The sequence below is a fragment of the Spizellomyces punctatus genome (assembly GCF_000182565.1).
Source record: "Spizellomyces punctatus DAOM BR117 chromosome Unknown supercont1.13, whole genome shotgun sequence".
Lineage (NCBI taxonomy): Eukaryota > Fungi > Chytridiomycota > Chytridiomycetes > Spizellomycetales > Spizellomycetaceae > Spizellomyces > Spizellomyces punctatus.
The window spans coordinates 256462-281314 of record NW_015971549.1 but is presented as its reverse complement, the minus strand read 5'-3'; the positions used below and the strand labels follow the sequence as shown (position 1 = coordinate 281314).

Sequence of the window (24853 nt, the reverse complement as noted above, 5' to 3'; positions counted from 1 at the left end):
ATTCTTGTGAGGTTGCCCTGGAACTTTATGCAAAAGGTTGGTTGTCGAATAACTGGCAGGGTTATGGATTATGTAGCAAAAACGTGACCAGCCGTCTTGAGAAGGGGCCCTACTTCCCAAGAACAGACTGGGGGGCACATACGATCGGGTTGAACTTACGTCAATCCCTCGCGTTCTGTCGCGGGTCCGCACAAATGGCTCCCGCGCAATGTGGAGATCGAACTCAGCGCCTTCCGGCAACTGAGAACGAACCATTACCCCATAAGCTATCCCCACAAAGTCAAAATCAACTGTTTTTTGCAATTGTTATACGGATAGTTTCCTGCAGGTATTGACTTTTTCATATTCTTTTTCGACCAAATTGACACGCAATTGTTCTTGGACAGCACAGAGTGTTCATGTATTCGTCTCAAAATGGCATTTGTTTATTTATTTTAACCGCATTTAGCAATGGCTGATCACCGTGAAGGTTTTGTTTATCCTACCGAAAAGAAACATTTGTATGTCGGATACGCACTAGCAAACTCCCCAATGATAAAGCGTTGTAGGCTGAATGAGTGCAATACCAAATACATGAATAAACTCATAGATGCAAGTAACGTACCCGACATGCCGGATGGGCTTTACAAAACAACAGTAGCAACAACAGCTGGCTGGCAGAGCTCACAGTCCAGGCCAAACAAATGGTCATCACACTATGCACAACCACTCGCTCTTGCGTTCACGCGCACGAAAGCTTCAAGGATATATTCATGAACTTTGCATTGGACCAAATGTGAACACGATACTATGTACAACAATGTTTATTTAAGCTTGGGTAGCTTTTCCGACGGTGCCCGCTCTCTCTGACTTGACCGCATCGATTGATGTGGGATACGCTTGGAACTCATGCCTCGAGGCGTTGCCCAATAATGGGTTGCCGGACGGGTGCCCACCGTTACCACTTTGCAAATAACGAATAAAGGCACAAGTGAATAAAAAAAAGTATCAATAACTTTATAGCATGCACGTACCCAAGCATGTTGTGTGGGAACCCAAGGTCGATTGGCGACGCATCTTCGATAGTCTTGATATCTTCTTCCGTTAGGCGGACCTTTTCAAGGGCTTCGATATTGCCTTTAACTGTACGGAATCATCAATAGGGTGCATGACGCTATATGCCGCGGACTTGTGAGAATGACATACGGTGTTCAATCTTTCTTCCACCCACAATCGGGTAAACGTATGGGGCCTGATTGTCGTTTACGATATATCAGTCAAGTTCACATGCGCACCCATCTTAACGGTAGTAGGCTTACCTTGTGCATGACATAGGAAAGTGCAACACCAGTAACACCAACACCGTACTTGTTGCCAATCTTCTCCAAGATTGCAGTCAAGTCTCTATGTTTCTGTGTAATTCCACCGAAAACCTGGCGCCCCTTTTCATTCTTTGCTTCCATTTCTTTGAGCTGGGCTTCGGTCTTCAGATAGCCGCTTCCCAGGGCACCCCTGATAAATAGCAAAGTCGACACGACATTAGAAGAATGCGCAGGAAAGTGTTAGAGAGACGTTCAAGCTACACACCAAGGTGCAATTCCCATATTCTCATCCCGACACATGGGGATGATCTCGCGTTCAAAATCGCTTGAAAATAGTAGTGTAAGCCCTCTTAACTACATGTTCACGGAAACATGATCATCGCATACCGATCGACGACACTCCATTTTCCTTGATAAACGACAAACGGAGCTAAACCATGGTCACGGGCATCTATAGGAAAGATCATTTGCAATCAGTCGGCTAGGGACTCATCACGATTATATAGATTTATTCTACTCACATTGGTTGGCTTTGCTTACGACCCATGCAGGTGTATCTGACACGCCCAAGTAGAGGACTTTGCCTGATTGCACCAGGTAGTTGAGGGAACGCATCATCTCTTCGACGGACATCGTAAAGTCCCCTATGGTAAACGACAAATGAATGGATATTTCGACATGCAGACGCAAGGAAGGAGCATTCACGTACACCAGTGAACGTAGAGGACATCGATATAATCTGTTTGAAGTTTTCGCAAAGAATCCTCGAGAGAGACAATGAGATGCTTTCTACTGTTTCCCACGTAATTGGTCTGTATGGTTTGATCACGCTAAACGAAAAACGTCTACGGTATTAGTAACTGAATGTATCAACCAGTCATCGCGATAACGTACCTTGTAGCTTTTGTAGGGAGAAGTGAATTTTGTGGCAATGACCATTTCAGCCCGGTTTTGGCGCTTCTTCATCCAATCGCCTATCCACTGCTCAGATTGCTCATCCTGGTAGTTGTTTGCTAAGGAGAGCACAAACCAAGTTAATATGTTATTCACCATGACCATGCATCATTTGAATGCTGACAACGTACCGGTATCAATGAAATTTCCTCCAGATTCGTAAAAGTAATCCAGCAATTTGAAAGCGTCTTCTTGCGTCACTGGTCCCAAAAAATCACCCCATGCCGTACCAATGTTCTAGAGGTGTAGAACGGCCAAAATATCAGACAAATACGAATCAGCACAGATGATCAAATCGCAACCCGCAAGGGCACGATTGAAAACACTCCATGCTTGCCGGTAAGCACATACCATGGCACCAAGGCAAAGCGGGGATACGCGAACACTAGCCGACGGACTGAGAAGTCGATAGTAACCCAATTTTGTCGGCGGCTCGGGGGCAGGAGCCCACAAATCCACCCAACTTTTTCTAGACATGCTTGTATTTGTTTGATGCTTTAATTGTGAGATGAGAAGAACGATGAGACGTGAATGCACTTTATATAATCCTGATTTTTGGATGAGTAATGCAGAATGATGTGGCCAAAAACGCCCTCCTTTGAGCTTAGGGTGTGTGGTGGTCAAGGGGGGACTCTTTGTATGCCCTTGACGGGGAACACATTGGCAATGAAGTGTGCAACTGTTGTGCCAAAAGGTCGCTGAGCTCCAAATTCAAACATCAGAACACTTTTGGGGCGGGTCAACGTGCAACGCACTGCGAACGCGGTCAACATGGGTGGTCAACAAGGTGGGACGGACAAAAGTCAACTAAAAAAGCGGGTAAAGTCCCGGACGGAAGCCGACTTTGGATTTGTAATGACGAGGTAGCAGAATAAAAACGCAAACCCAACAAGATTAGATAAAATAATCGGAGCGGAATATGCTCCGTGCCGAGGAGACTTTCCGTCGGATTGACAGGAGGACGCAGTACTGGGATGTACTGAATTTTAATGCTGAATAATACATCAAAAAATCTGTCACATGGAGTACTATGGGACCCCAATCATTTGCACATTGTATTTCTTGTACTCGTAATATCTGGGTAAGACAGAAAACCCACAGACACTTTTGAATACAGTCGTAAATAGGACGACAGTGGGTTCCTTTAAATTGACCGACCAACATACGAGTTTGGCATCTACCTGAGGTGAACTATCGGATGTTTGCACTGAACCCAATCCCGGCACACATTTTAAGACAGCATCCCTAACACTCTCCTTCTTTAACCCCTCTCTGTTGCGAACTTCAGTAATGCAGGCTAAAGTTGGTGGCTGAGTGGTTAATGTATCAAGATGTGGAGTGAGCATGCGCGGGATAACTGGCTCCAAGTGAGATTGGATGTCTGGTAGTGTGGATGGCATTGTGTGGGTGATTGGCAGGATGCGCTGATATGAAACATTAGGACACATGAAGAAAAGTCAACAGGGGCATGTAGAAACTTACTGAGCAGTGACTAATACTTTTTTTGAGAGAATTTTGCTCCGATAGTGAAAGTGTGTTCATGTATTCTATCCACAAGGCTGCCATTAGCTTTTACAAGTTGATCGCGCTGCCCGGATACAACTACCGTACCGAATAATTTAACGACAAAGTCCACAGGATCTGTATCTACTCGAAACCTGATGAACAGTACGCCACCGCATGCGGCATCAACGGCCTGAAATTTCCGATCATTCTTTGAGTCTGCACTTTCCTCCCTCGTCTCATTCATCTCATCCGCACTGTCATCGCCATCTCCACCAGTATCCTGTGGTGCACCACCCAATTCGGAATCAGATGCACCCACGATCTTGAGATCAATGTCCAATTCATGCGGGCGTGATGTCCAAACTGTCTTGTGCTCTGGGAAAAGGATAGGAAGATATCTATCCAGGAATGTGCGGATTTGGCCCTACCAAAAAACCTAACTGTTAACAATACAGACGCTATCGCCAGAATAGAGCAGCTGAGCATAAACCTCACTCAACAACACACCAAGGCTCGCGTTTCAGATCCTACTGGACAAGTAATAATCAAGCCCCTAGGGCGTTCAAGGCCCTCTGACTTGCAGTTATGTAACAAGCTTGAATGCTTTCGCAGAAACCTGTTTTTGAATTTGCCGCGGGTTATTGGTATGGTAGGCTTCTGCTTCTTGGGAGGCGGTGACGCTGTGGGTTGAAGCGATGCTTTCCGCGGGCGTTTCTTTTCCTCAGCTGACATGGCAACGTTCGGTCCTTACTTTGGGGAAGGCGGATGTATCATGATTTGCAAATTCTGTGGCCTCTGGCGTGGGCTCGCTGGAACTCTTTCAATGAAACCATTTCCATGCATTTGAACCACCGCTGACGTAAATAAGTCCGCCCTTGATCGACAGAGTCTCCGCCCTTAAATCCAACGAGGGGCCTGGGAGTCAAAGTTACAAAGAATGGCATATGCATATTTACAGGTAAACATCTATGAATAGTAACGTCGTGGCCTCCCAAATCCAACCCTGTCTGGATAAATTGATTCTCAAAACCCTATCGTGATCAAGCTATAAACAAGTTTGTCTGTTGGGTTCTTCACAGAGTTAAGAACAGGATGAAGCATCCCTGGGATAGATAACCTTGCTGAATGTCAAGTATACCTCCGTGCGTTCCTTCAAATATCATGCGAGGAGCCAAATCGTCATCTAATCTGCACTCGATACCCACACCAAAAAGTTCTTCACTGTTTCGTCGTATTTGCGACCATACCAAAAAGCGGTATGTCCGACAGTCCATGGATTTCCCAAGTCCGGGGGACGAAGCAGCTTTTCGTGAAGTTTACATAGCTGCCATGGGAAGACACACCTATATATCTATGTTCATGCTTTTTGGGTTTTACATTGTTGGGTTGGTGACCGACACTAGCGCAGCCACCAGGATAGGATGGCCGCCGGGCTTTTTGATGGTTCGAAACACATGTACGGGCATTGGGCTACTTCTGTGAGTAAACATGCTCTCCGCACGGCGTGATATGGCATTGATCTTCTTCATCAACATACAGAACATTCTCTGTTCTCTGCTCGTATACCTTTAAATCCCTCCACCGATTCCGACCAATTTGCCTTCGTATCCTTTTGTTCCATTGGTACTTTAACGGAATCGTGTTCGTACCATGTTCAGACCTCCTTTTTTCAACCACGGACTTGGGCATCACCCTCCCCACACCCCTCGTTAGTCCCATAGATATTATTCACGCTCTACCAAACGTAATTGGCACAATTCTAACCATCTGCTGCGGCTTTGCGACAATACCACTCCCCTTCCGATACTGCTTCGGATGTGCCTCTGTTCTCGTTTTGATGCAAATTATTATCTTCATGGCGGTTGCCCATGATGAATCCGCAAGTCTGTACTATGCAGCGTCGTTGATATCAACCTTTGCCATGATCAGAAGTGGAAGAGAAATGGCGTACGATCGTGAGAGAATTATGCGAAGAATGTGGCTGGAAAACATTTTGGCGACCGATCGTTCATCGGTAACAAGTAGAGGCTCTGAGGATCAGAGTGCTGGACAAACGGGGAAAGAGTCACACGGATGGCACATCAGTACAAGCGGTTTGTTGCGCCATATCATGCCAAGATTTATGGCACGAGATGTGGAAGCCGAGTTCCAGCTATATCGCACACGAAAATTCCTGACTTCCTTTACGACGGAATTAATTGGAAATGCACTGTCAACCACCATTGGAGCGGTGCTGATGCATCAAGATAACAGTAGTGTATCCTCTATCACAAAAGTCTCTCAAGGTCACTTGACGCTAATGGTATCTATCGAGATCTCTGTTGATCAGCTATTGTCAATGTCTTAACCCTCCTTCACATAGATGATTTGGGTATCATCGGTGACGGCCGTCACAGTTCTTCTCCTTCATGTATTTCGTAGACGCCCCCTCATCGCGCAAGTGATTGTCCTTCTCCAAGCAACTCTCATAACGGGGTTGCACCTTTTGATATTCCGCAACACGTACGAGCCACAAAAAACAATGGACGGCATGAGTTTGAACTACATAGTCATGGCTGCTGTTGCACTGACATCCCCATTGACCTCTACACCCGTATCATTCATGTTCACAGTCCTACTCAGTCCCTTTTACATTGCGGTCGTGATCAGCATGTACGTCAATTCTAGTGATGTTCGGACTTTGGTAAACTTGGGTTTCATATTTGCCGTGATTGGACTACCCGTTTACACCCATGACCTGGAATATGGCTTGCGGAAGCATTTTGAGGTTTTGAAGGAAAAGCACAGCAGTTTGCGAGTAGACCACTTGGCAACGGATGATCAACCTGTTCGATCAGTGCAGCAGGCACATCTGTAGAGGGCTTTTTCAGTTGTTCACATGTACATAGTAGAAACTTAGAAATAAAGATAGAAGAACTCCTGAAATGGTCTACCAAGGAAGTATCTAGGTTTAACAAGGAATTTCAAAAGCCAGGCAATTTAATGATCGGGGTTTTGGGCAGGTGGCTGTGTTCTTCATTGCACGCCTCCAAGTGTTCAACAGCATCTCTTCCATCGATTGTGGCCATGTCGAGATCAAGCGATCGAATCTCGACCGCTATTGACCAACACTCGGACGACTTGCGGCGATTGAGTCTCGAGGTATATAATCCACGGTCACTTTAATGAGTTCGCTCATCTGAACAATGCCCGCCAGATACATTCACATCCAGAACTGGGCTACGAAGAACACCATGCACATGACGTGCTAACAAAGTTTCTGGACAGAAAGGGCTTCACAGTGACAAAGCATGCCGGTGGAGTGGAGACTGCGTTTATTGCGGAATGGGAGGTTGGTGGAGACGGGAATGGGGAACCTGTCACGATTGCTTTCCTTTCAGAGTGAGTGCGAACTGGACACGCATTCTTGGGACTCTTGTTAACGGAAATACTCATGAATCTTCGTTATCTACAGATATGATGCATTGCCAGACATAGGGTCAGTTCCTTGACTTGAAGATCCTCCAATAGAAAAACGTTTTGAGATCTGTTTTTGTTCCTTTTGCATGATGCGAAACCAGCCACGCTTGCGGGCACAATTTGTAAGATTCCAGCTTTTGTAAATAAGAATGTCGTAGCTGTTAACGCTCATCGCATACGTCTCATTCATGAAGGATCGCCATATCAGGTGTCGCTGCGGCTTTGGGTGGGTGTAGAACGATCATACCCCGATGCATCTTAGATCTGAAGGCTCACATAACGCATAGCCTGCAAAGCAAGTTTGGAAGTCACACGTCCACCGTTTCGAACCACTATCAAGCTGTTTGGAACACCCGCTGAAGAGACTCGAGGCGGTAAATTGGACCTCTTGAACGCGAACCTCTTTAATGGCGTCGACATTGCCATTATGGCACATCCTGGCAACGTTAATGTCGCTCGACCGTTCTTTATGGCGATGCAGGAACTGGTCGTAGAATTCTTTGGAAAACCAGCTCATGCTGCCGCTGAACCTTGGGCGGGTAATTACGGTCTACCATACATGCAAAGATGTCGCATGGCATTGACCGCTTGTGGGGAAGCTTAGGCATTAACGCTCTGGACGCAGCCGTGATGGCCTACAATTCAGTATCCGCAATGAGGTTGGTGGGAGGTTCCATGGACGTAACGATTCGCGGCTAACCATTGCAAACACTCAAGACAGCAGATTCTTCCGACTGATCGGTAAGAAATTCACTCTTTCTCCTAGTGTAAAACTCTGCATAGAAGACTCACTGCTATATACTGCTCCTACACAGGGTTCATGGAATAATAACTCATGGTGGAGCTGCAGCCAATAGTAAGCGTCAGTGGACCCGTTGCTTTCAGCAGGGTGTACTAATTCAGCGTAATTCAGTTATTCCGGATTATACGAGACTGGAATATTACATCCGCTCTGCCAAAATCGCTGATTTGCGCACGCTGAAAGATCGCATTACGGCATGCTTTCAAGGTGCGGCTACTGCCACAGGATGCACCTTTAAAGTGACAGAATGTCCTGCCTATGCCGATTTGAAGAACAACTCTGTCCTTGCCAAACTGTTTGAGGAAGAGATGATGAAAATGGATGCTGATTTCGGAGATATTGCAGTGCTGGAAAAGATTCCAAGGGGTAGTACAGGTGAGGTTCGGTCGTACCTTGCAAATCGACCATTGGATAACACCGTTGGTGCAGATATGGGCAATGTGACTCAAGTGATCCCTGGTGAGTTTGGACATTTGCGTGTGGACGCGGAAAGTACATGTCCTGACGCACTTTTTCGCTAGGAATTCACCCGCTATTTGACATTGTGGGGGCAGTAGGGAAGTTTGATATTCACACAAAAGAATTTGAGCGGCAAGCTGCAGCTGAGAGTGCCCATATAGCTACGTTGAGGTGCGCAAAGGCGCTGGCTCTCGTGGGCTATCAATGTGTAGTTGATTCAGAGCTGCGGGGGAGAGTCAAGGAGGATTTCGCGCGGACATAATACCCAATGGGGCATTGAGGAGAAGTTGGGTGGGCTTTCTGAAATCACTTGAATTTTGATGGCTCACAACCTTTAAACTCACCATCTCCTCGGGCTAAAATAAAGTTGACACATTTTATCTCATCGAGGATGGAAGCAAAGCGGAAGCTAAACAATTGAAACTTGTGAAAGGCAAGTGAAGCAGGTTTCAAACCAGTCTGTTTAATAGCCAACCTAATGGCGGATCGAATCGGCTGGACTGGCAACATGTGGTCAGCAATGTCCCAAAACCCAAATGCTTTGTGGGCACCGCTGAGTTTTGGTACAGATACAAGAAGGATGGGGGAAGGGTTTACAATGTGAAACTTGGGTATTCCCTAACTTTAAACCAAAAGTGATAATGGACAATGATAGAAGAAACGGAAGGGTATCAATATTAGATTTTAGGTCGTTTTATGGCGCTAATGCGTTAAATAAGCTCAACTTGTTCAGGGTGGTATGATTGTCCCATGCGCCAGTTTTGTTAATTCCACATGGCAGTCAATACCCTAATTTCAGGATATTCAACTGATCAAAGGAACTTTTTGCACCTAGCTAGTACGATCACATCTTGTTGAACCACAAAAGACCTTTTTGGGCGTCAATCACGGGGGACATGAAGGTGCTGTTGGAATGATAAAAAAGCCAATGTATAAAAAGATTAACGCATCTTGAAATCTTGTTGTTTTTTGTCTTTCTAGTCCATGGTCATGGGACGGTTGCAAAGAAGTTTCATGGGGGACTAAAACGTAGTAGTTGGGTTGTAAATGTTGGGACGTATAGGACAATAACTGGTGCAGTCAACGTGTCACTCAAGTGTCAAGTTGCCATTTGACTACTACCAAAAGTGAGGTAGCGGGAAAAGTCGGCTGCATATTTGGGGAGCTTTTGTTGGAGTTCTTTTAATCATTCCTTGGAAGTTGGGGGGGAGGCTTTTCAGTCGCGAGGCCCTGGCCTGGCGGCAAGTTCCCGAGGCTTTTCAGGTAGCACACGCAAGTGTTTTTCTTTTTTTGTTCCCCGCATCTGTTCAGGCAAGGATACTTTCCGTTCTGGGCGAATTGTCGACAGCTCCTACACAAAAAGGAATCGTCCAAACGCCACGAGATTTAGGCATCGCAAGTTCGAGTTGAAAAAATAGACCATCGCACTTCTAGCTCTTGCAAGTTGCTCCTTTGCTTTCAAGATGTTCCGCTCAATGATGTCCTCATGTTGGACTGTGTTTTAAACATAAAATAAATAAAGCTGTGTTGGTAAGACCCAGAAAAAAGCCCACAGAAGTGTGACGCTTCTTCCAATCTATGAATTTGATGACAAAGCGTGGAGTTCTGTGCTGCTGTTCACTTTAAACTAGATTGCACCAATCACAGCAATGGAATATTAACCATTCGAATGTGGATAATGTGGAAACTTCAAAACAATCGCGCGACGATCGCCCCCCCCCCCCCCCCCCCCCGACAGCTTCTCAAGTGTGAAAAGTGTGAAAAGGGAAAAGGGCCAGGCGACTTTTTGGAAAAAAAAACCTACAAGGAAAACTACAGGAAAAAAGACAGAAAGAGCAACCCGCCCAGCTCCATCCTTCCCCAGCTCCTGCTCGCCTTCCTCCCTCCTCGGTGCTCTTGCCTCGTCTTGTTGTTGCTGTGTGTGTGTGTACGTGTGTGTGTGCGTAGGATCTTCCTCGTGCCTTTAATGCGCTCTAGTTAGTGACCTTGTTTTATAGCCTGGATTTGTTGCCCTGAAAATAGTGCCCTGAACCGATTCTGCTGGGGCCCCCCTTTCTTTTTTTTTTTTTAATTCCTCTATCCGGACGTTTATCCCGCGCTCGCCTGTTCCCCAGCAACATCTTTTCACCCAAAGCGGCCCACTCATACCCTTTTTCAAAAAAGTCCCCCACGTTCTCGCTCAGTTGGGGTTCTCGTAGAGGTTCTTAACGTATCCTGACGATGGAACACTCGGCTCTTTACGCTACGGACAACCATCCAGCGATGGGTTGTTTTCGACCGACACCTCTGGGCAACGACGGCGAGTCGGCGACAACCTCAATGACAGACTTGCATTCGGTATCGGTTGGGTCGATATCGTCCAACATGTCCGATCAAAACAACATGTCGGTCTCGGACCTTTTGATCATGTCTGACGCAGAGTGGGCAGCTATGGTTACTCAGCAGACGGACGACACGTTGGTCAGGCCGCACCATCAGAATAGCCATCCTCACCTGGCTCCCAACTGGGGAGTATCTGGAAACATGGGTGGAGCTCCTTGCAGCATGGAGGCCCTTGGAACTGCCACCGCACAGCTTTCAATGGATGATATGCATCTTATGCGGCCGTCATCCCCTCAAGTCCAACACGTCCGTAACCGATCAATATCAATGGGTGCACACCCAGCACAGGCACCTCCTCAGCGATTGACTCTTACCTCTCCTTACAACATGGCCGAGCACTTTGCAGCTTCGTCGTCTATGGCTTCTGGACTCCGCAGCCCGCCAGTGAACCACTGCTTTGTCCCTGCCCATATGTCTGGCACGTCGATGGACGACTCGGCAACTGGAATGATGGCAGTACCGCCACCATCTGGGACAATGCCTGCTGGACGGAGGCCGCGTGCCAATACTATTCCAGGATCATGGGGCCAGCCACACATGCACGACCTTGGAGGAAAGGAGCCAAGGCACTCATCAGGACTACGAGCACCTTTTTCATCTCCCACAAACATGACGCGGTCTCCGGTAATCAACAAGAAGCCCGCAGCGCTCGGCATCAATGTTCCTAAACGACATGAGCATCATGCACCGTACACACTAAAATCACCACATTCTATGGCGGCCAGAATGTCCAATCGGGACATGGCTGGATTCCGAGGCAAGGGTAACTCGCATTCTCCCGTTGCGATCAGCACCGCATTACACTCTCCTGTGAACCGGAGTGCGTCCCCGAAACCTCTCATTGGCGGCCTGGTTACTTCCCCATTGTGCCCGTCCCCGCAACCACTTCACTTTGCATCATCGAGCCCCGCAATGTCCAATGTCGCACCACCGGCAGCCATAGCATCCCCTTCGACGGGGAGCTTTCCTCCCAAAGCAAAATCCAGCCCTACGCTGCTTATTCCTATTCCTCCCGCCCATCCTCGAAAGGATCAGAACCAGCTTACTCAACAGCAGCAGTATGCTAAACTTGATGCTGCCCTTCTCAGCACTGATTTTGACGATATCACGGTTGCTGAGCTCAAAGACATGCTTAGAGAGCGTGGTCTTCCTTCGTCAGGCAAAAAAGCGGTTCTCGTTCAGAGACTGCAGGACGAAATCAAGTTGATAGGGATGCGCAAGGAAGGCAAGCTGAAGCCCGAAGATGATCCTCGCCACCCGCTTTACCATCAAGTGCGTCAAATGATGCAATTACGGCAACTGCAAATGTTTCATCAGAGCATGATGGGTATCGACCTTTCGAAACCGCAATCTTTGGGAGGACTGATTGGCCATCATCCCATGCCTCCATCTATTCCGGATGATTCGGCCACCAAACTCATGTCACCACCCCCGTTATCATCGCCAAACTCTACAGTCATGACGCCAAACACGCCTCCTCCACCAACCACTCCGTCGACTGTTTCTGTCATTCGCCCTAGGAGTATTTCTGATTCTAGACTGACTAGACCGAATTTGTCGCTCCAATCACCCACACCTTACTCTGCTACTACTGGGCCAACGACGCTATCTCAACCGTCAATGTACCCACCTGAGCTTCCCATTTTACCTGATGAAACAGAGTACCAACCGATCAGCGACGTGCAGCCCATGTGGAAAGTATCGAGTGATGGTGTAATGAAGAATCCCGTGCCCTTTGGCGAAGGTGGGTAAATGCAGCTTTCAAAGAGTTCAGAACCTGGAACATTGCTGATTTATTATTTCTTTCATTGTACAGATGTAACAATCTATGATCTCCACCAGCATCAAAATCAAACACAGAGTCCCTTTCCATTCTGACGGTCATGAAGCCCCCATTCAAGAAAACATAGATCTCCCCTTTTTTTGCGTGATATATCTAAGTTATATATTTTTTTTTTTTGTCTCTCTCTTTTTTAGCTTCCTGAGCTGGCTCAGAGAGGATGGATGTGATCAGATAGAAGATAGGATTGACGCCTACAGTTTTTTATAGAGTACGGACGGAAACATCCTGTTTGGTGAATTTGGTTTTATTTTTTTTTCTTTTTGTGATTTATTGTAGAGTTTTTTGTTTAATGAGAAGCAACAGCACTTGTAGATATCATTATTTTGTGTGTGCTTAAAGCTATTGAATCCAAAATACTTGTAATAAACTCGATAACGAGCTTGGGGCCCGACGATTACACGATCGGCGTGCTTAGTCGTGCTTAGTCGGTTTGAGACGAAAAAAGAACACTGCGACGACGACAACCAAAAGTGTTTTTAAACAATTCTAGTTCCAAAGAAGATGGCGCCTGCAAAAAAGGATTCAAAGGCTGCTCATCGTTTTCCAAAAAAGACAAAGGCAGCCAAACCTCCACCGGAGCCAAGCACATTTGAAGAATTCCTAGACGAAGCTCTGTCTCTTGAAGATAAAGGCGACCGCTATGTCTCTGGGATTAAAGCCCACCGCTTTTATACCCGTGCAACGGAAATGTACGCACAAGCCCACCGACTTGTTCCTAGTGATATGCAAGTCCTTTACAATTGGGGTAGAATATTACTACTTTTATCTGAATTCACGGATCCGGCACCGGTACCCGAGGACCGCAAAAATCTCTTACAAGAATCCATAGAAAAACTGCGGCAAGGCGCCCAAGATGGGAATGTGGATTGTTTGTTTAATCTCTCACAGGCCTTACGAGGATTTGCTGAGGTTGTTCTTGAGGAAGGTGTTGGGGATGTGTCAGAGGGTGTACGGGGGTTGGTGGAAGCTGATTGTGTTTTGGATAAGGTGTTTTGTACGCAGGTTGGTGAGTGGGAAAGGAGTAGGGAGGGGGGTGATGAGAAAGGAAAGGAAAAGGAAGTAGAATTAGAGGGTCAAGTGTGTACTGCGCATTCTCATGAGGAGAGTACGGTTGAAGAGGATCAAGAGGAAAAGCACGAGGAACGACAAGGAGAAGACGACTACGAGATGGTTACTAAAGTGGATTCAACGACATTAAGCACTCTTTTGGATACATTAAATGCTCACATCCAAACTCTTACGTTACTATTCAAAGAACTATCGGATCCGGAATCAACTGCTTATTACGAAAAATCATTGGAAAAACTCTCGCATGGTCAGACTCTCTTATCTAAATACGCTTCGACTATTGATGTCAAGGATGTATCTGCATATACGGCCGAATTTGGTATCCGCGGTGCAGAAATCTTTGCCGCCCGAGCGGATAGTGTTTTAGAACAGTATCGGCGACTGGAAACATCTTGTTATGAAGAGGCGCTCAAGAAACTGGATGGGGTACTGTCAACCGATAAAAAGAATGTTGAGGCGTTATGTTGTAAAGGAGATGTACTGGTATCATGGTCAGATGCCATCAAGACGATGAACGGTTCAGAAAACATGCTCTCCTCTTTGGCATCGGCAACAAGTTCCGCTTCTGGATCGTCATTACCAACACCTGCAAATGACGCTCTCACTCAAATGCGGACACTCTATGCCGCCGCTACAACAGCCTACACTGACGCATATACCATTACCCCAACCAACGCCAATATCGCCAAAACCCTGGGCGACACCCATTTGATTCGAATCCCACTGTACATCCCAAAAGACCAAATCACACTCGCATTAAACGCCGAAAAGTACTACAGACGAACCATCACGCTTTGTGATGACAACCAAGTCATTGGACCTGTCTTGCTACGGTTGGCCATTGTCTTGTCATGGGCAGATAAAGAGTCAGAGTGTAAAAAAGTTTTGGTGGCTTGGAAAAAGAAGGGGTGTCCAGGGGTGGGTGAGGATGAGAGTGGGGTGCCATTCAAGGATACTATCAAAAATGCGGAATGGTTTGAGGCTTTGTTGGGTGGACTGCTCTAGAAAGCTGAATTTCCCTTCACGGTTCCATGGTTGAATATTAAAGATTTTAAAAACAACAGCCGTCGTGTTGCATTTGCAAGATACCGCCTCGACCAAGTTGAATCTGGGTATTAGCAAGAGGAAACCCATTTTATAAGCCCGTATTAATTGACAAAAAGTATATGCTGTCAACACGCGCCACATGCGCCACATACGCCATAGTCGATCGGCACCTCGATTATGTAACTCATTACAGCAATGAGTCACTCGCGGGCCGCTTTTTGTGATCCTTTTTGCAACCTCACCTGGTTGAGCCAGTTCTACTTTGTTGTTTGCGTGGGGGTTGTGTAAAACTGCAAGCGAGGATTGTTGAACTTGTTGATTGTTGCGTTTTGTGTGTGTGTTGGCTTGAACGAGTGATGGTGTTTTTTGATAAAGGTGAGATGTGTGTGTGAGTTTTGTTTTGGCCATGCAGGATGGTGTTGTGTGTATCGGTCTAGTCTAGCAGTCTACAAGAGTTGTTTAAACCCTTTCCATTCATTTTTATTAACGCATTGCATCAACATATAGGTTGATAAAAACTATTCGTTTGACATTTCAGTTTGGACTGGTTGGCGGTACTGTTGGAAAGAGATTCGATTCCCCATCCGTTGGACACTGGCATTTCAAACATTTTGTTTGGTCGAAAAACAGTTGATTTGGTATTGTTTTGGGCGGGATCCAAAAACACTGGAGTAGGAACAACGCCGAGCCCACACACGCAACAAATACATACGCTTATATATATATATATATATATATATATACCAATATTGAAATTGGACACTCGAAAAACAACGGAACGAGAATCATGACACCCTCTGAAAAGAAACTCGCAAAACTCCTCGCACAGACGAGTCAACTTAAATCTCAACTTTCTTTGCATCGTATTCCCGTTTCTGAGGCTTCTCAAAGGTATGGTATCCACTTTCAACATAACAAAAATCTCGTAATGCTTTGGATGTATTCATTTCCCATTATTACTCTAGTCTCGTCTATTTTACGACAAGTACACCCGACCCATTCCTTCCCCATCACGTAGCAGCCCGTAAAGAAAAAGAGGATCTGTGGGGGTCGAGTAAAGGTGGTGGAGTATGTGATGAGTGTGTAGTCATGTAATTTCTTTTTAGACAAGACCAGTTTTATTTTTTTTTTTTTGTTTGCAGTCATAGTATAGCGTAGTAGAAGTGTATTATTTGTGCATGTTGATCAGTGCCCCGTTTTTTTGCAAATGGAATAGAATAGCGGATAGTAAAGAAAATGTATGTATTTAGTAGAAAGTTTTAAACAAACGAAAATAATACTACATAAAGGACCAGAAACAGAAAAAAACAAGGCAAAACTATAACTATACGTTGTCTACGGTAGAGAGAGGGGAGGAAAAAACATAAAACAAAAAAAGAAAACTATATGCCAGCTTTGCCCGCTGTAAAATACAGAGCAAAACTGTTTTTCTATGGCAAAATACACGGTTCGTAAATTCTACTTTTAACCCTTTCTATCACGTTCTTGAACGTACCATTTGTGGGGGGAAAAACAACAAGAAGAAAGGAGGAGGGGAATCCCGAAAGGAGCAAAGAAAAAAAAAAAAAAAGGAAAATCGAGACAATCGGCTTTTGTTTCGTCTCGTACAAATTATGCAATCATCAAGTCGTATGTCGACCAACCCCTTCACAAACTCATGCTCGTATGTCGACCAACCCCTTCACAAACTCATGCTCGTATGTCCCTTGACCTCATTCTTGAAATCCATGTCGGGGTGCGTTACTTTGGCATGGTACTTTAGTCCATTCAGATTCTTGTACTTTTTGCCGCATCCAGGTACGCGGCACCAGTAGGGCCGTAGGGCAATCTTGATATCTGTCATGGGTAGTCCATTCACCATTTGCATGTTCATGCTGTAGCCCATGAGAGGGAGGCTGTAGTAGGGATAGCCGGTAGGAGCGTGATAGGACATTGCTTCTTGCGGTTGCGCGGGTGCAATACGACCGTCCATGTCTGCGGATGCATAGTCAAGCTCGCAGTTGCCATGTTCCAAGTGGTACTTGAGGCCATTAGAGTTTTTGTATACCTAATGACGGGGTCAGCAGCCGTAAAAAAAACATAAAAGTCATTGTTTAGCTTACCTTGCTACAAAAAGGTTTGGGACACTTGTACCTCTTACTACCTCCTTGGCCGGACACACCGCCAAAGTCATCCAGAATGCCTGGTGAGCCGCCGTCGCTGTCTACATATCCCGGTGGTCCCTGGACAGGATAGATTCCAACGGGCAACATGGCTGGCGTGCTCGATGGGCGCGGCGGTGGAGTAGGAACAGAGAAATGCGGATGCTCAGGTGGGAGCATGCCGGGTGTACTGGCGCGGTAGGTCATTTGACCGGGGCCGGGTGAGTTTTGGCGAATAAACGTACGGATGTGGGGCGGAAGGTTCGGTTGAGGTGATTGGGGTATGGGTGAGTGCGTATGATGTTGTGCGGCAGCAGACTCTAGAAACGCCACATGAGGAGACATGGCCTGATGGTGAGTGCCTTGTTGCTGCGACGGATCATATTGAAGCTGTGCATGAAGGAGCGCTGGTGACATGTGTGGTGATATGTGTTGCATCGGAGGAGAGTTTTGAGGGTGCTGGTGAGTTGACGTCTGTTCCGATTGTCCTTGGCGTGAGTGGATCGACTGTGCCGAGAATTCCATCGGCGGTGTCACTGGCATGTGTATTCCATTCACGTAGTCGTGAAGTGGTGCATTCTTGCTGTCGACACTGCTATTTGCACCATCAACCAGACTGCCCGCAGACGGGTTGACGGAATTTGCAGTCGAAGATGCTTTATCCATGTCCGTATACTGCGCCATTCCACGAACTTTTTTGCTGTCGTCAGGTGGATTCGCGGCGACAAGTGACGGTGCACGAGCTCGCTTTGCTGCTGGAGTGAGAAATACACCTTGTTGGTGCTCCAGGTGTTGCTGGTGCAAATTGGCGACACGGGTGTATTGGGAAAAGTAAGGGTCGTGGTCGAGGTGCAAGTGTCGGATGCCTTCCTGAATGTGTCCAACTCCTCCGTCTACAATTGTTGATAGGGATCCATGGGATGGAGCTGGTGACGGAAACGCATCTGAGGTACAAGAAGCAGGAGCCGGTGACGGTGATGTGGATGTTGAAAGGGACCCTGTGGATTCATCAATTTTCATCATGACCGACGATGCACCACCACTAGACGAGTCGCTATCTTCCTCTCGGATCGGCTCAAGCTTTCCGACGCCAACCAGTCCACCGTAGGGTCCTGTCGTGTGGGTCCCGGGTAGCAGCTCGCTCCCTCCAAAGTCCTTGACGTGCACGTGAGCTGTCTCATAGTGGGCCAACAGCTCATGCAGACTCGGGAACTGGTTACCGCAGCACTCAAAGTCCTTGCAGAATTGAGACTCTAGGTTGAGAATAGAGTCACCTTCACTCATGCTCGAGGGAGGGATGAGGTCGATTCCCCCCAAGGACAGTGTGCCAGAGAAGGAGGGTCGCCGTGGTCTCAATGCGCCATGAAAGTTGAAAACATCCAAGAGATCTGGGTTGTAGGGAAGCGGATTTGACAGCGAGTTTCTTCGGCCACGTCCGTGGGACAAGTCGCTCTCAGCCTCGCCCTGCGAATCTTGTTGTTGTTGTTGTTGAGAAGGAGGAGATGCATGTTCTGTCGAACTCAAGAGTCCATGTTGGAGAGATGCCATGTCTGTGAGGGCAACCATGTGTCCCTCTGAAAATAGAGTCGTCTAGTTTGTGTGCGTTACGACACACACACACACACCGAACAGACAAGACAGCGTATATACGGTAAAAAGTCGAAAGCGCGGAAAAAAAGAGTGACGGTAGAGTGACAAGTTTATGTTGAGAGAGAGTCCAAAAGGAAAAAAAAAAAAAAAAGTGTGGCAGAATGACTCGAGTGTGAGATTGCCTCTTTACGCTGTTACAAAAGCAGCTTGTCCAAAGAAACAGCAGAAGGGAGTCACGACCTAATCGTTGCAGCTGTCCCAGAACAAGAGTGGAAAGTAAGATGTGCTGAGCGTTAAAGAATGCAAAAGAAGGAGACAAGCCTACAAACCAACAAAAGAGTCCCATTGCCTAATGAGAAACACGGTCACTCATCACAGGGGGATTTATCTCTTGCGTTGTGTCCGAACGGTCAAACAAGGGTGAAAAGTTTCAATTTTATTACTCTTTTATTGTGAGTATGTTAACAAGGAAGGGCAAGGGAAGGAAGGAAGGGCAACAAGAAGAAGAAGGAATGTTGCAAGTTGCACGTTGAAAAAGAGTTGAAAGTGTGAAACGCGACTCTTACAAAGTGTGACATTTTCAAAAGCAACTGTAAAACAACACCCAGCGTTTCAATTTCCTATGGGAGGGGGATTTCTTTTTTTTCTTTTTTTGTTATTGCGGACATTTTACTCTCCGCATTCCTCAATGGGGGGGGGGATTTAGTACTGGGTAAGTTTACTACAGGGTTTGTTTACAAGCAATGTGTTAGTGTTCAAGTGTTGAAAGTGTGCCCAAAATGCCGTATATTATCCATTTCCAGTAAAAATGTTGATATATGGGGGGCTGTTCCGCCTCCTTTTGCGTAAAAGAGAGGCACCCATTTTTTTCTGGCGGTTTTCCTTTAGCGGCATTTTGAATGACAAGGACAGTCCATTTGGGACAGTCCATTTGGGGATAGCCGCTCAAGAATCCGAGCCGCTTGGCACTTTTGCCGTGCGGTCAAAAAGAGGGGTAAAGGCACATGGACCATGGCTTATCGTTCTGTTCTTATTGATGCGTTTCGGGGCTTCCCCAACTGCCCTTTTTGAACAGGACAATGTTTTATTCACCACAGAAACCGTTGGGCGTTGCAAATCCGTTTACTATGTTCCCCTGTTCCATTTGTCGACCGCATTTTGCACATCACAAACGGTCAATGGATAAGCTCTCTCCACGCACACACACACACACACACACACACACACTTTCTAACGGCTGGAAGTAGCCATAAAGACGGCAATAGGACGTCAATCCATCCTCGCAAAGTTTTGACTGGAAAGCAGCATTCATACGAAATATCAAGTCTCCCCCTCGAAGCATATTTTCTGGTGGACATCCCCGTTAACGACGGCAACTCAGCGTATCAGTTCTGGTGGGATATTAACAGGACATTCAACTCAATTGGGGAATCCTCGGTAGGCCACGACGAATCAGGGGATTTCATTGGTAAAAAGTGGGGTTGGATTCAGATCCTGTAAACTGAGAAATACAATTATTATTCTCCCGCCGTTGGATCCGAGCTGTAACTCAGCTTACGTGCTCAGTACGGCCCCCAAATAGTTCATGTAATCCAAACTATCGTGGGACATAGAGATCATGTAAATATCGAGTGTCAGTAGATCTATATTAATGTGTGCCAAGGTTTCAACACAAACACCGATTACAAAGCGCCACAAAGTGTAAGGGAGAAAGTTGGTGGACAACGTGTATTTGATAATAGTTTTGTCTACGGTTCTTTGCATCAATCTCCTTCACTGGACGGATGTCATCTTGCCAATGAATTGAAGAATATTGCATAAAGGAACTCCAAATCAGGGCAACCACATATCTATCCAAGTAATCGCCAAAACTGGTGTCACTCTCGGATAATACACTCTTCAACCTGGTCGTAAGACCGCTTCCTTATAGAAAATTAAGGACGGAACTTAGCAATCTAGCATCGCTGTTCGACTTTACTGTGGCTTACTGTGCAGTTTGCAGATCCCAAACGGTTTGTACTAGGCGGGGGATCAAACCCGTATGTTGAACCAAATACCTCGCTAAAGCTTCTATGCTGACAAACAATATTAGGGTTGTCTCCTTGCACACCCTTATGGAATAAAAATCCACGGAGTTTCGTCAATTCCAGAGGTTTCTACAATAGCGATCCATGCTTTGATTTGTTGCGATGGGGGACACTAGTTATTCTTGTAACTATTCTTTGCATATGCTCACCTTACGCACACGCCCTTATTTTTCCATGTCGTATCCCGATTTCGACAAGGTATTGTTTTCCAATTCGCCACTTACCTCCGTCTAATGTAATAGTTAGTCCAACATATAAAATCTCTTTATAAAAATTGCCTCCTCCGGTGTTTTCTAGTGCCTGGCACAGAATGGACGACAGTACTGATACAAACATTACAGACGGCACTGGAGGAGGTGACTACACGTGGGAGGATGATCCATATGCGTCAGATTGGGACAAGTTGCCACCTGTCTCCACGGCCCTAGTGAGTGATGACCTTCTTCCACGGTGGTTTTGCATAAGCTAATGTGACATTAGGCGGCATTTTCAATCGCAATGTCCCTTGCAACCCTTCTTGTCTTTGCTCTAATGCGGCGCTACCTCCCAACCCTGGTAAGCATTGCGCAAGCAGACGAAACTGTAACAAAAGCATTTACATTCCTTTGTGAACGATAGTCAAATCGCGTGTCACTTCGTTTGGTGGCATTTATCGCGATCGCAGATATCGTTTATGAATGTGCATGGATCGGCTCGAATTTTTCGACATTCGCTGACGGTGCTGAATGTATCTCGGTGATGTACTTTGTTGTTGCCGGCAATTTGGCATCGGTCTTCATGTCTGCGGCGATAGCGCTGAATATATTCTTGGTAGGTGTGTGCAGTGTAAACTGGTTAATTTACCTGGCTAATATCTGTATTCTATTATCGTTATGTGGTCTAATAGGTGTTTGTTGTCAAATTCGGTGTAACTCCTATTTACGAAAGAATGTATTACATTGGATCAGCGTCCGTTGCCATCTTGCTACCGATCATTGGCGTAGCTACAAAAAGATTAGGTTTCAACGGTGAAGAGTGCTGGTTTAAAGGACCGCCTGATGATTTAACGAACGCATTTGGCTCTGAATGGTAAGTTCTAATACGCATGTATCGCACACAAATCTCATATAGTTGGTTCAATGACCAGGGGCTTCTTGTACTTCTGGATCAGCTTAGTTTGCGTCCTATGCTCCATCGCTACTTTTCTGTTTTGGTACGTGCTGTACCAGAATCAAAAGCAGATGCTCGAGCTACCCAACCGTATCACATCCACACTCGCAAGTGCTAAAAAAAGCAAGAAATCACGTAAGAAGGAGCAGCTCGTTAACAGAGCTGTTTCCCGTATCAGTTGGTACTGCGTTGTACCCTTGCTTGCCCAATCCTGGAACATCATTTTGGATATTTATTTGCTTCTTGGGGGGAACTATGGGACATTTACTTCAGTCTGGATGGCTTACTTGGCTTGCATTTTTGCCTCATTACAGGTAACTGTTCCGCAAAACACAGTTATCAATCATTAAAAAATCCTAATGAACACCTTTAAACACACAGGGCACAATGAACGCTACCGTTTTTCTTCTTTTGGACCCGACCGTTGAGCACGCACGGAAATCCCTCCGCAAGCACTTGGTCCAAACTCACTACCTAAAATACAAGTGTCTGGAAACGCAGTCAATTACTACTGTACCGAGTCCTGGTACATCCCATCGGAAGTTCGCGCAGCCAGATGCTCACCTGGTGGATCCAGAGACTGCATCACAGCGTCCCGTTCCAGAAAGCATTTACCAAAACGCAATGTTCTGGCTTATAAAGAAACTTTTTCTTCGCTCTGAGGATTTGGAAGCAAAGACACCTGTCCGTAGTGATACAGCCAAAGCCGGTGCACGTGGAAGCGTACATTCACCGACTTCCAGCGACATACCAGCATCAGCAACGGGCGTTAGCAATACTGAGGGTAAAGCCGGGGTTGTTGCATTGCTCTGATATTCACCAGCGAACTGGATTAGTTCTTAGTCTTGTAACAATTGATTTAAATTCCCTTGTGAAATTAATATTGAAAATCTGATATTTCTTGAACGATTGTTCCCAATTAGTACTCAGCAAATTGAGGCAGACAAGAAGGACTAGTGATTGCAAGGTCAAAATTACAATGTCAATGAGCAAGTCTACCAATAGATGAAATACATGATGGATCGCAGTTGGGAAGGTTACGTTCTATTCGGAAGGCTATCACCTTTTGGCGGTCGGAGCTTGTCTAGCTTTGTCGTAGTTATCAATCTGGTAGGCAGCATCGCTCATCTAAAGCATTGAAAACCTTTCTCTTTGTGTGTTAGCGTCAAAAGACGAGCTCATCACCAACCAATATGGCAATGTTGTCTTCTCTCCCTAACGAGCTTCTCCTGGCCATTAACGAACAGCCTCCTCTGGAGGAACAAAAGAATTCACTAGTGTCCATTGGCGAGCTCATATTCTCTGGGTTAAGTCGCAGCAAGACCTGTCGGGCCGTCTTTGGATCGTGGACGGTTCTGGCGGGAAGAGATACAAGTCCATGCCACGATCCATCGTTTAGCTGACCCATCTGAGATCAATAGGTATGCGGAAGTATCGCCCATCAAGGACACGACAATTTTCCGTGCGTGGAACACAGAATTTCTAGTTTCGTTGGTCATGCCGTTACCGCCTGGGACAGATTCGGCACACCTTATCAAGGACATAATCGAGAGAATCCAAAGGAATTACGGGATAAACGTCTTATCGCCTCGTCCACTGGGATACGTTCCTCCATTACCACCTGGCGTATCGACAATTGATCGGGAGAATACGCATCGGCGGGTTAGCCTTCGTTCTTTCTACCTGATGACAGACAATCACAACTCCCCTTCCGATGCGATAATCATGGCGAGCAGGTTCCACCCGATCGGCGCCAGGTTCAATGATTGTGGTTTTACGCCCTCGAGCTATCGTGCGGCATCACTAAGGTATATTTTTCAATTGTTCACGCATTTCATAGTTGATATGCGCGTTTTAGCCGAGGTGCCAGCCGATATGAACGTGGGTGCGCCCAATACCATGTACCCCGCGACGGCTCTTTCCACTCTGGAGTTCCCATCCTTCAGCATTCGCACAGGCCCAATCCAACAGATGACGCGATGGATTACATACGGCATGGCTACGATCACGAAGCTCGTTTTACCACACTGGCCTACAATTCCATCTCCCTCGGTCATCCACCTGAACGCGCTCCTCGTGACCATAGCAGGTATGCCCAACTATCTCATCTGGTTTTACGTTTCACTGCAGGGCCTCGGAACTTCCAAGCTACGCTGGCCATCATTCAATTCCGCCAACCTTAACAAGCCTCATGGGAATCTATCTTGGCGAGTTGAATGACAGTATGTTTCCTTTGATTGTATATCCAGCCGTAGTAGAATTGGGGGTCCATGTAGCCTTGGAGGTTTTTGTTGCCGGCGCTGGACAGGTACCAATATGGATTGCACTCAAAACCATGTTTCCCAATGTACCTATTGCTTCGATTCACATCCGGTTTCACTCTACCATTGGTGCTCAAATTACAGGAGCGGTGGCTAACCTGTGGATGAACGCGATTCGTAACATATGGGGCGGACCGATTCGAGCAGCGAACTTTCATGCCAGTGAAAACTTTCTGTAGTGAATGTATCGTGTTTGGCAGTAATCTTTGAATATATCGCTGTTCTCTTGCACTCTCTGCTTCGTTTCTTAGTTTGTCCATCGTTCAGACACTTCCGGATGATTCTCAGCATCCGCGGCGTCGTAGACGCTTTCCCTTTCCTCTGCTTATGCCACACAGGCTATACCAGACTGGTAACTCCAGTAACTGGCCTTATTCCCACATTGTGGGCAGCGCTTTCCTTTCATAGCGCCATTTACTAATGCATTTGACCTCAGCCAGCTGCGCACTACCAGTACAATGTCAGACTCTAAGGTCTATCTAAGCTCTTCGGCTTCTCTAAGTACTTCGAATTGCCTATTCTGCTACAGTTGATCAAGCTGTAACCTTTCGACCACGGCAACGGCCTCCACACAGCGGGTATCTTCTAAGAGGACTTTCCCGTCGGCCTAATCATTTGACAAGGTACTCTCTTTTTCCCTTATAGGTTCTTTCTGCCACAATGGCCTCAACGGGCCATTCGGATTCTCCGTCCACTGCCTCACTCTCTGCAGCAGAGCTCTCCTCATTTAGCACGTCCGTGGGC

General features: G+C 46.4%; 8 protein-coding genes across 9 annotated transcripts; 5 read left to right on the top strand and 3 right to left on the bottom strand.

Annotated features, from left to right (window-relative positions):
• Nucleotides 1-709: 709 nt before the first annotated feature.
• SPPG_06823 (uncharacterized protein) lies at nt 710-2971 on the bottom strand. The gene is made up of 11 exons (XM_016755019.1): nt 2607-2971; nt 2387-2492; nt 2196-2314; nt 2011-2131; nt 1823-1945; nt 1689-1752; nt 1567-1626; nt 1299-1491; nt 1186-1231; nt 1014-1122; nt 710-943 (listed from the first exon to the last, which is right to left on the bottom strand). The coding sequence occupies exons 1-11, from the start codon at nt 2730-2732 to the stop codon at nt 808-810; spliced, it is 1203 nt and encodes a 400-aa protein (XP_016605867.1). The 5' UTR covers nt 2733-2971; the 3' UTR covers nt 710-807.
• Nucleotides 2972-3267: 296 nt separating this feature from the next.
• Nucleotides 3268-4546, bottom strand: SPPG_06822 (uncharacterized protein). Its single transcript, XM_016755018.1, has 4 exons — nt 4269-4546; nt 3867-4185; nt 3738-3802; nt 3268-3679 (listed from the first exon to the last, which is right to left on the bottom strand). Exons 1-4 carry the CDS (start codon nt 4491-4493, stop codon nt 3284-3286), a joined length of 1005 nt encoding a protein of 334 aa, XP_016605866.1. The 5' UTR covers nt 4494-4546; the 3' UTR covers nt 3268-3283.
• Nucleotides 4547-4779: 233 nt separating this feature from the next.
• SPPG_06821 (uncharacterized protein) lies at nt 4780-6709 on the top strand. Its single transcript, XM_016755017.1, has 3 exons — nt 4780-5239; nt 5301-6063; nt 6124-6709. The coding sequence occupies exons 1-3, from the start codon at nt 4887-4889 to the stop codon at nt 6616-6618; spliced, it is 1611 nt and encodes a 536-aa protein (XP_016605865.1). The 5' UTR covers nt 4780-4886; the 3' UTR covers nt 6619-6709.
• Nucleotides 6710-6795: 86 nt separating this feature from the next.
• SPPG_06820 (amidohydrolase) lies at nt 6796-9045 on the top strand. Its single transcript, XM_016755016.1, has 12 exons — nt 6796-6902; nt 6958-7142; nt 7216-7239; nt 7322-7342; nt 7415-7446; nt 7508-7759; nt 7825-7879; nt 7938-7961; nt 8036-8076; nt 8134-8397; nt 8452-8481; nt 8544-9045. The coding sequence occupies exons 1-12, from the start codon at nt 6828-6830 to the stop codon at nt 8741-8743; spliced, it is 1203 nt and encodes a 400-aa protein (XP_016605864.1). The 5' UTR covers nt 6796-6827; the 3' UTR covers nt 8744-9045.
• Nucleotides 9046-10701: 1656 nt separating this feature from the next.
• Nucleotides 10702-12741, top strand: SPPG_06819 (uncharacterized protein; the record flags this gene model as incomplete). Its single annotated transcript, XM_016755015.1, has 2 exons — nt 10702-12607; nt 12680-12741. 2 exons carry the CDS (start codon nt 10702-10704, stop codon nt 12739-12741), a joined length of 1968 nt encoding a protein of 655 aa, XP_016605863.1.
• Nucleotides 12742-13207: 466 nt separating this feature from the next.
• SPPG_06818 (uncharacterized protein) lies at nt 13208-14779 on the top strand (the record flags this gene model as incomplete). Its single annotated transcript, XM_016755014.1, has 1 exon — nt 13208-14779. The coding sequence occupies one exon, from the start codon at nt 13208-13210 to the stop codon at nt 14777-14779; it is 1572 nt and encodes a 523-aa protein (XP_016605862.1).
• Nucleotides 14780-16501: 1722 nt separating this feature from the next.
• Nucleotides 16502-19079, bottom strand: SPPG_06817 (uncharacterized protein). The gene is made up of 3 exons (XM_016755013.1): nt 18882-19079; nt 16924-18805; nt 16502-16868 (listed from the first exon to the last, which is right to left on the bottom strand). Exons 2-3 carry the CDS (start codon nt 18526-18528, stop codon nt 16503-16505), a joined length of 1971 nt encoding a protein of 656 aa, XP_016605861.1. The 5' UTR covers nt 18529-18805; nt 18882-19079; the 3' UTR covers nt 16502.
• Nucleotides 19080-21204: 2125 nt separating this feature from the next.
• On the top strand, nt 21205-22704 carry SPPG_06816. Of its 2 annotated transcripts, none has more exons than XM_016755011.1 (4): nt 21205-21449; nt 21526-21707; nt 21790-22102; nt 22170-22704. In XM_016755011.1, exons 1-4 carry the CDS (start codon nt 21378-21380, stop codon nt 22599-22601), a joined length of 999 nt encoding a protein of 332 aa, XP_016605859.1. In that variant the 5' UTR covers nt 21205-21377; the 3' UTR covers nt 22602-22704. The 2 variants fall into 2 exon arrangements, with proteins under 2 accessions (XP_016605859.1, XP_016605860.1); XM_016755012.1 differs by having other exon boundaries at nt 21766-22102.
• The last annotated feature ends 2149 nt before the right edge of the window (nt 22705-24853 follow it).

Bases quoted from the DNA above. Each gene is read 5' to 3' on its own strand.
- SPPG_06817 (XM_016755013.1), bottom strand. From the start codon at position 18,528: ATGGTTGCCCTCACAGACATGGCATCTCTCCAACATGGACTCTTGAGT. The intron at 16,869-16,923 runs GTAAGCTAAACA...CCCCGTCATTAG, and splicing joins CCAAACCTTTTTGTAGCAAG to GTATACAAAAACTCTAATGG.
- SPPG_06821 (XM_016755017.1), top strand. From the start codon at position 4,887: ATGTCAAGTATACCTCCGTGCGTTCCTTCAAATATCATGCGAGGAGCC. The intron at 5,240-5,300 runs GTGAGTAAACAT...ATCAACATACAG, and splicing joins ACGGGCATTGGGCTACTTCT to AACATTCTCTGTTCTCTGCT. The intron at 6,064-6,123 runs GTATCTATCGAG...TCCTTCACATAG, and splicing joins AAGGTCACTTGACGCTAATG to ATGATTTGGGTATCATCGGT.
- SPPG_06816 (XM_016755012.1), top strand. From the start codon at position 21,378: ATGTACTTTGTTGTTGCCGGCAATTTGGCATCGGTCTTCATGTCTGCG. The intron at 21,708-21,765 runs GTAAGTTCTAAT...TTCAATGACCAG, and splicing joins AACGCATTTGGCTCTGAATG to GGGCTTCTTGTACTTCTGGA. The intron at 22,103-22,169 runs GTAACTGTTCCG...TTAAACACACAG, and splicing joins GCATTTTTGCCTCATTACAG to GGCACAATGAACGCTACCGT.
- SPPG_06822 (XM_016755018.1), bottom strand. From the start codon at position 4,493: ATGTCAGCTGAGGAAAAGAAACGCCCGCGGAAAGCATCGCTTCAACCC. The intron at 4,186-4,268 runs GTGTGTTGTTGA...GTTTTTTGGTAG, and splicing joins GATCTGAAACGCGAGCCTTG to GGCCAAATCCGCACATTCCT. The intron at 3,803-3,866 runs GTACGGTAGTTG...CCTTGTGGATAG, and splicing joins CTTTGTCGTTAAATTATTCG to AATACATGAACACACTTTCA.
- SPPG_06820 (XM_016755016.1), top strand. From the start codon at position 6,828: ATGTCGAGATCAAGCGATCGAATCTCGACCGCTATTGACCAACACTCG. The intron at 7,240-7,321 runs GTCAGTTCCTTG...ATGCGAAACCAG, and splicing joins GATGCATTGCCAGACATAGG to CCACGCTTGCGGGCACAATT. The intron at 7,343-7,414 runs GTAAGATTCCAG...TCATTCATGAAG, and splicing joins CACGCTTGCGGGCACAATTT to GATCGCCATATCAGGTGTCG.
- SPPG_06823 (XM_016755019.1), bottom strand. From the start codon at position 2,732: ATGTCTAGAAAAAGTTGGGTGGATTTGTGGGCTCCTGCCCCCGAGCCG. The intron at 1,946-2,010 runs GTACGTGAATGC...CGTTTACCATAG, and splicing joins TGTCCTCTACGTTCACTGGT to GGGACTTTACGATGTCCGTC. The intron at 1,627-1,688 runs GTATGCGATGAT...ACTATTTTCAAG, and splicing joins AAATGGAGTGTCGTCGATCG to CGATTTTGAACGCGAGATCA.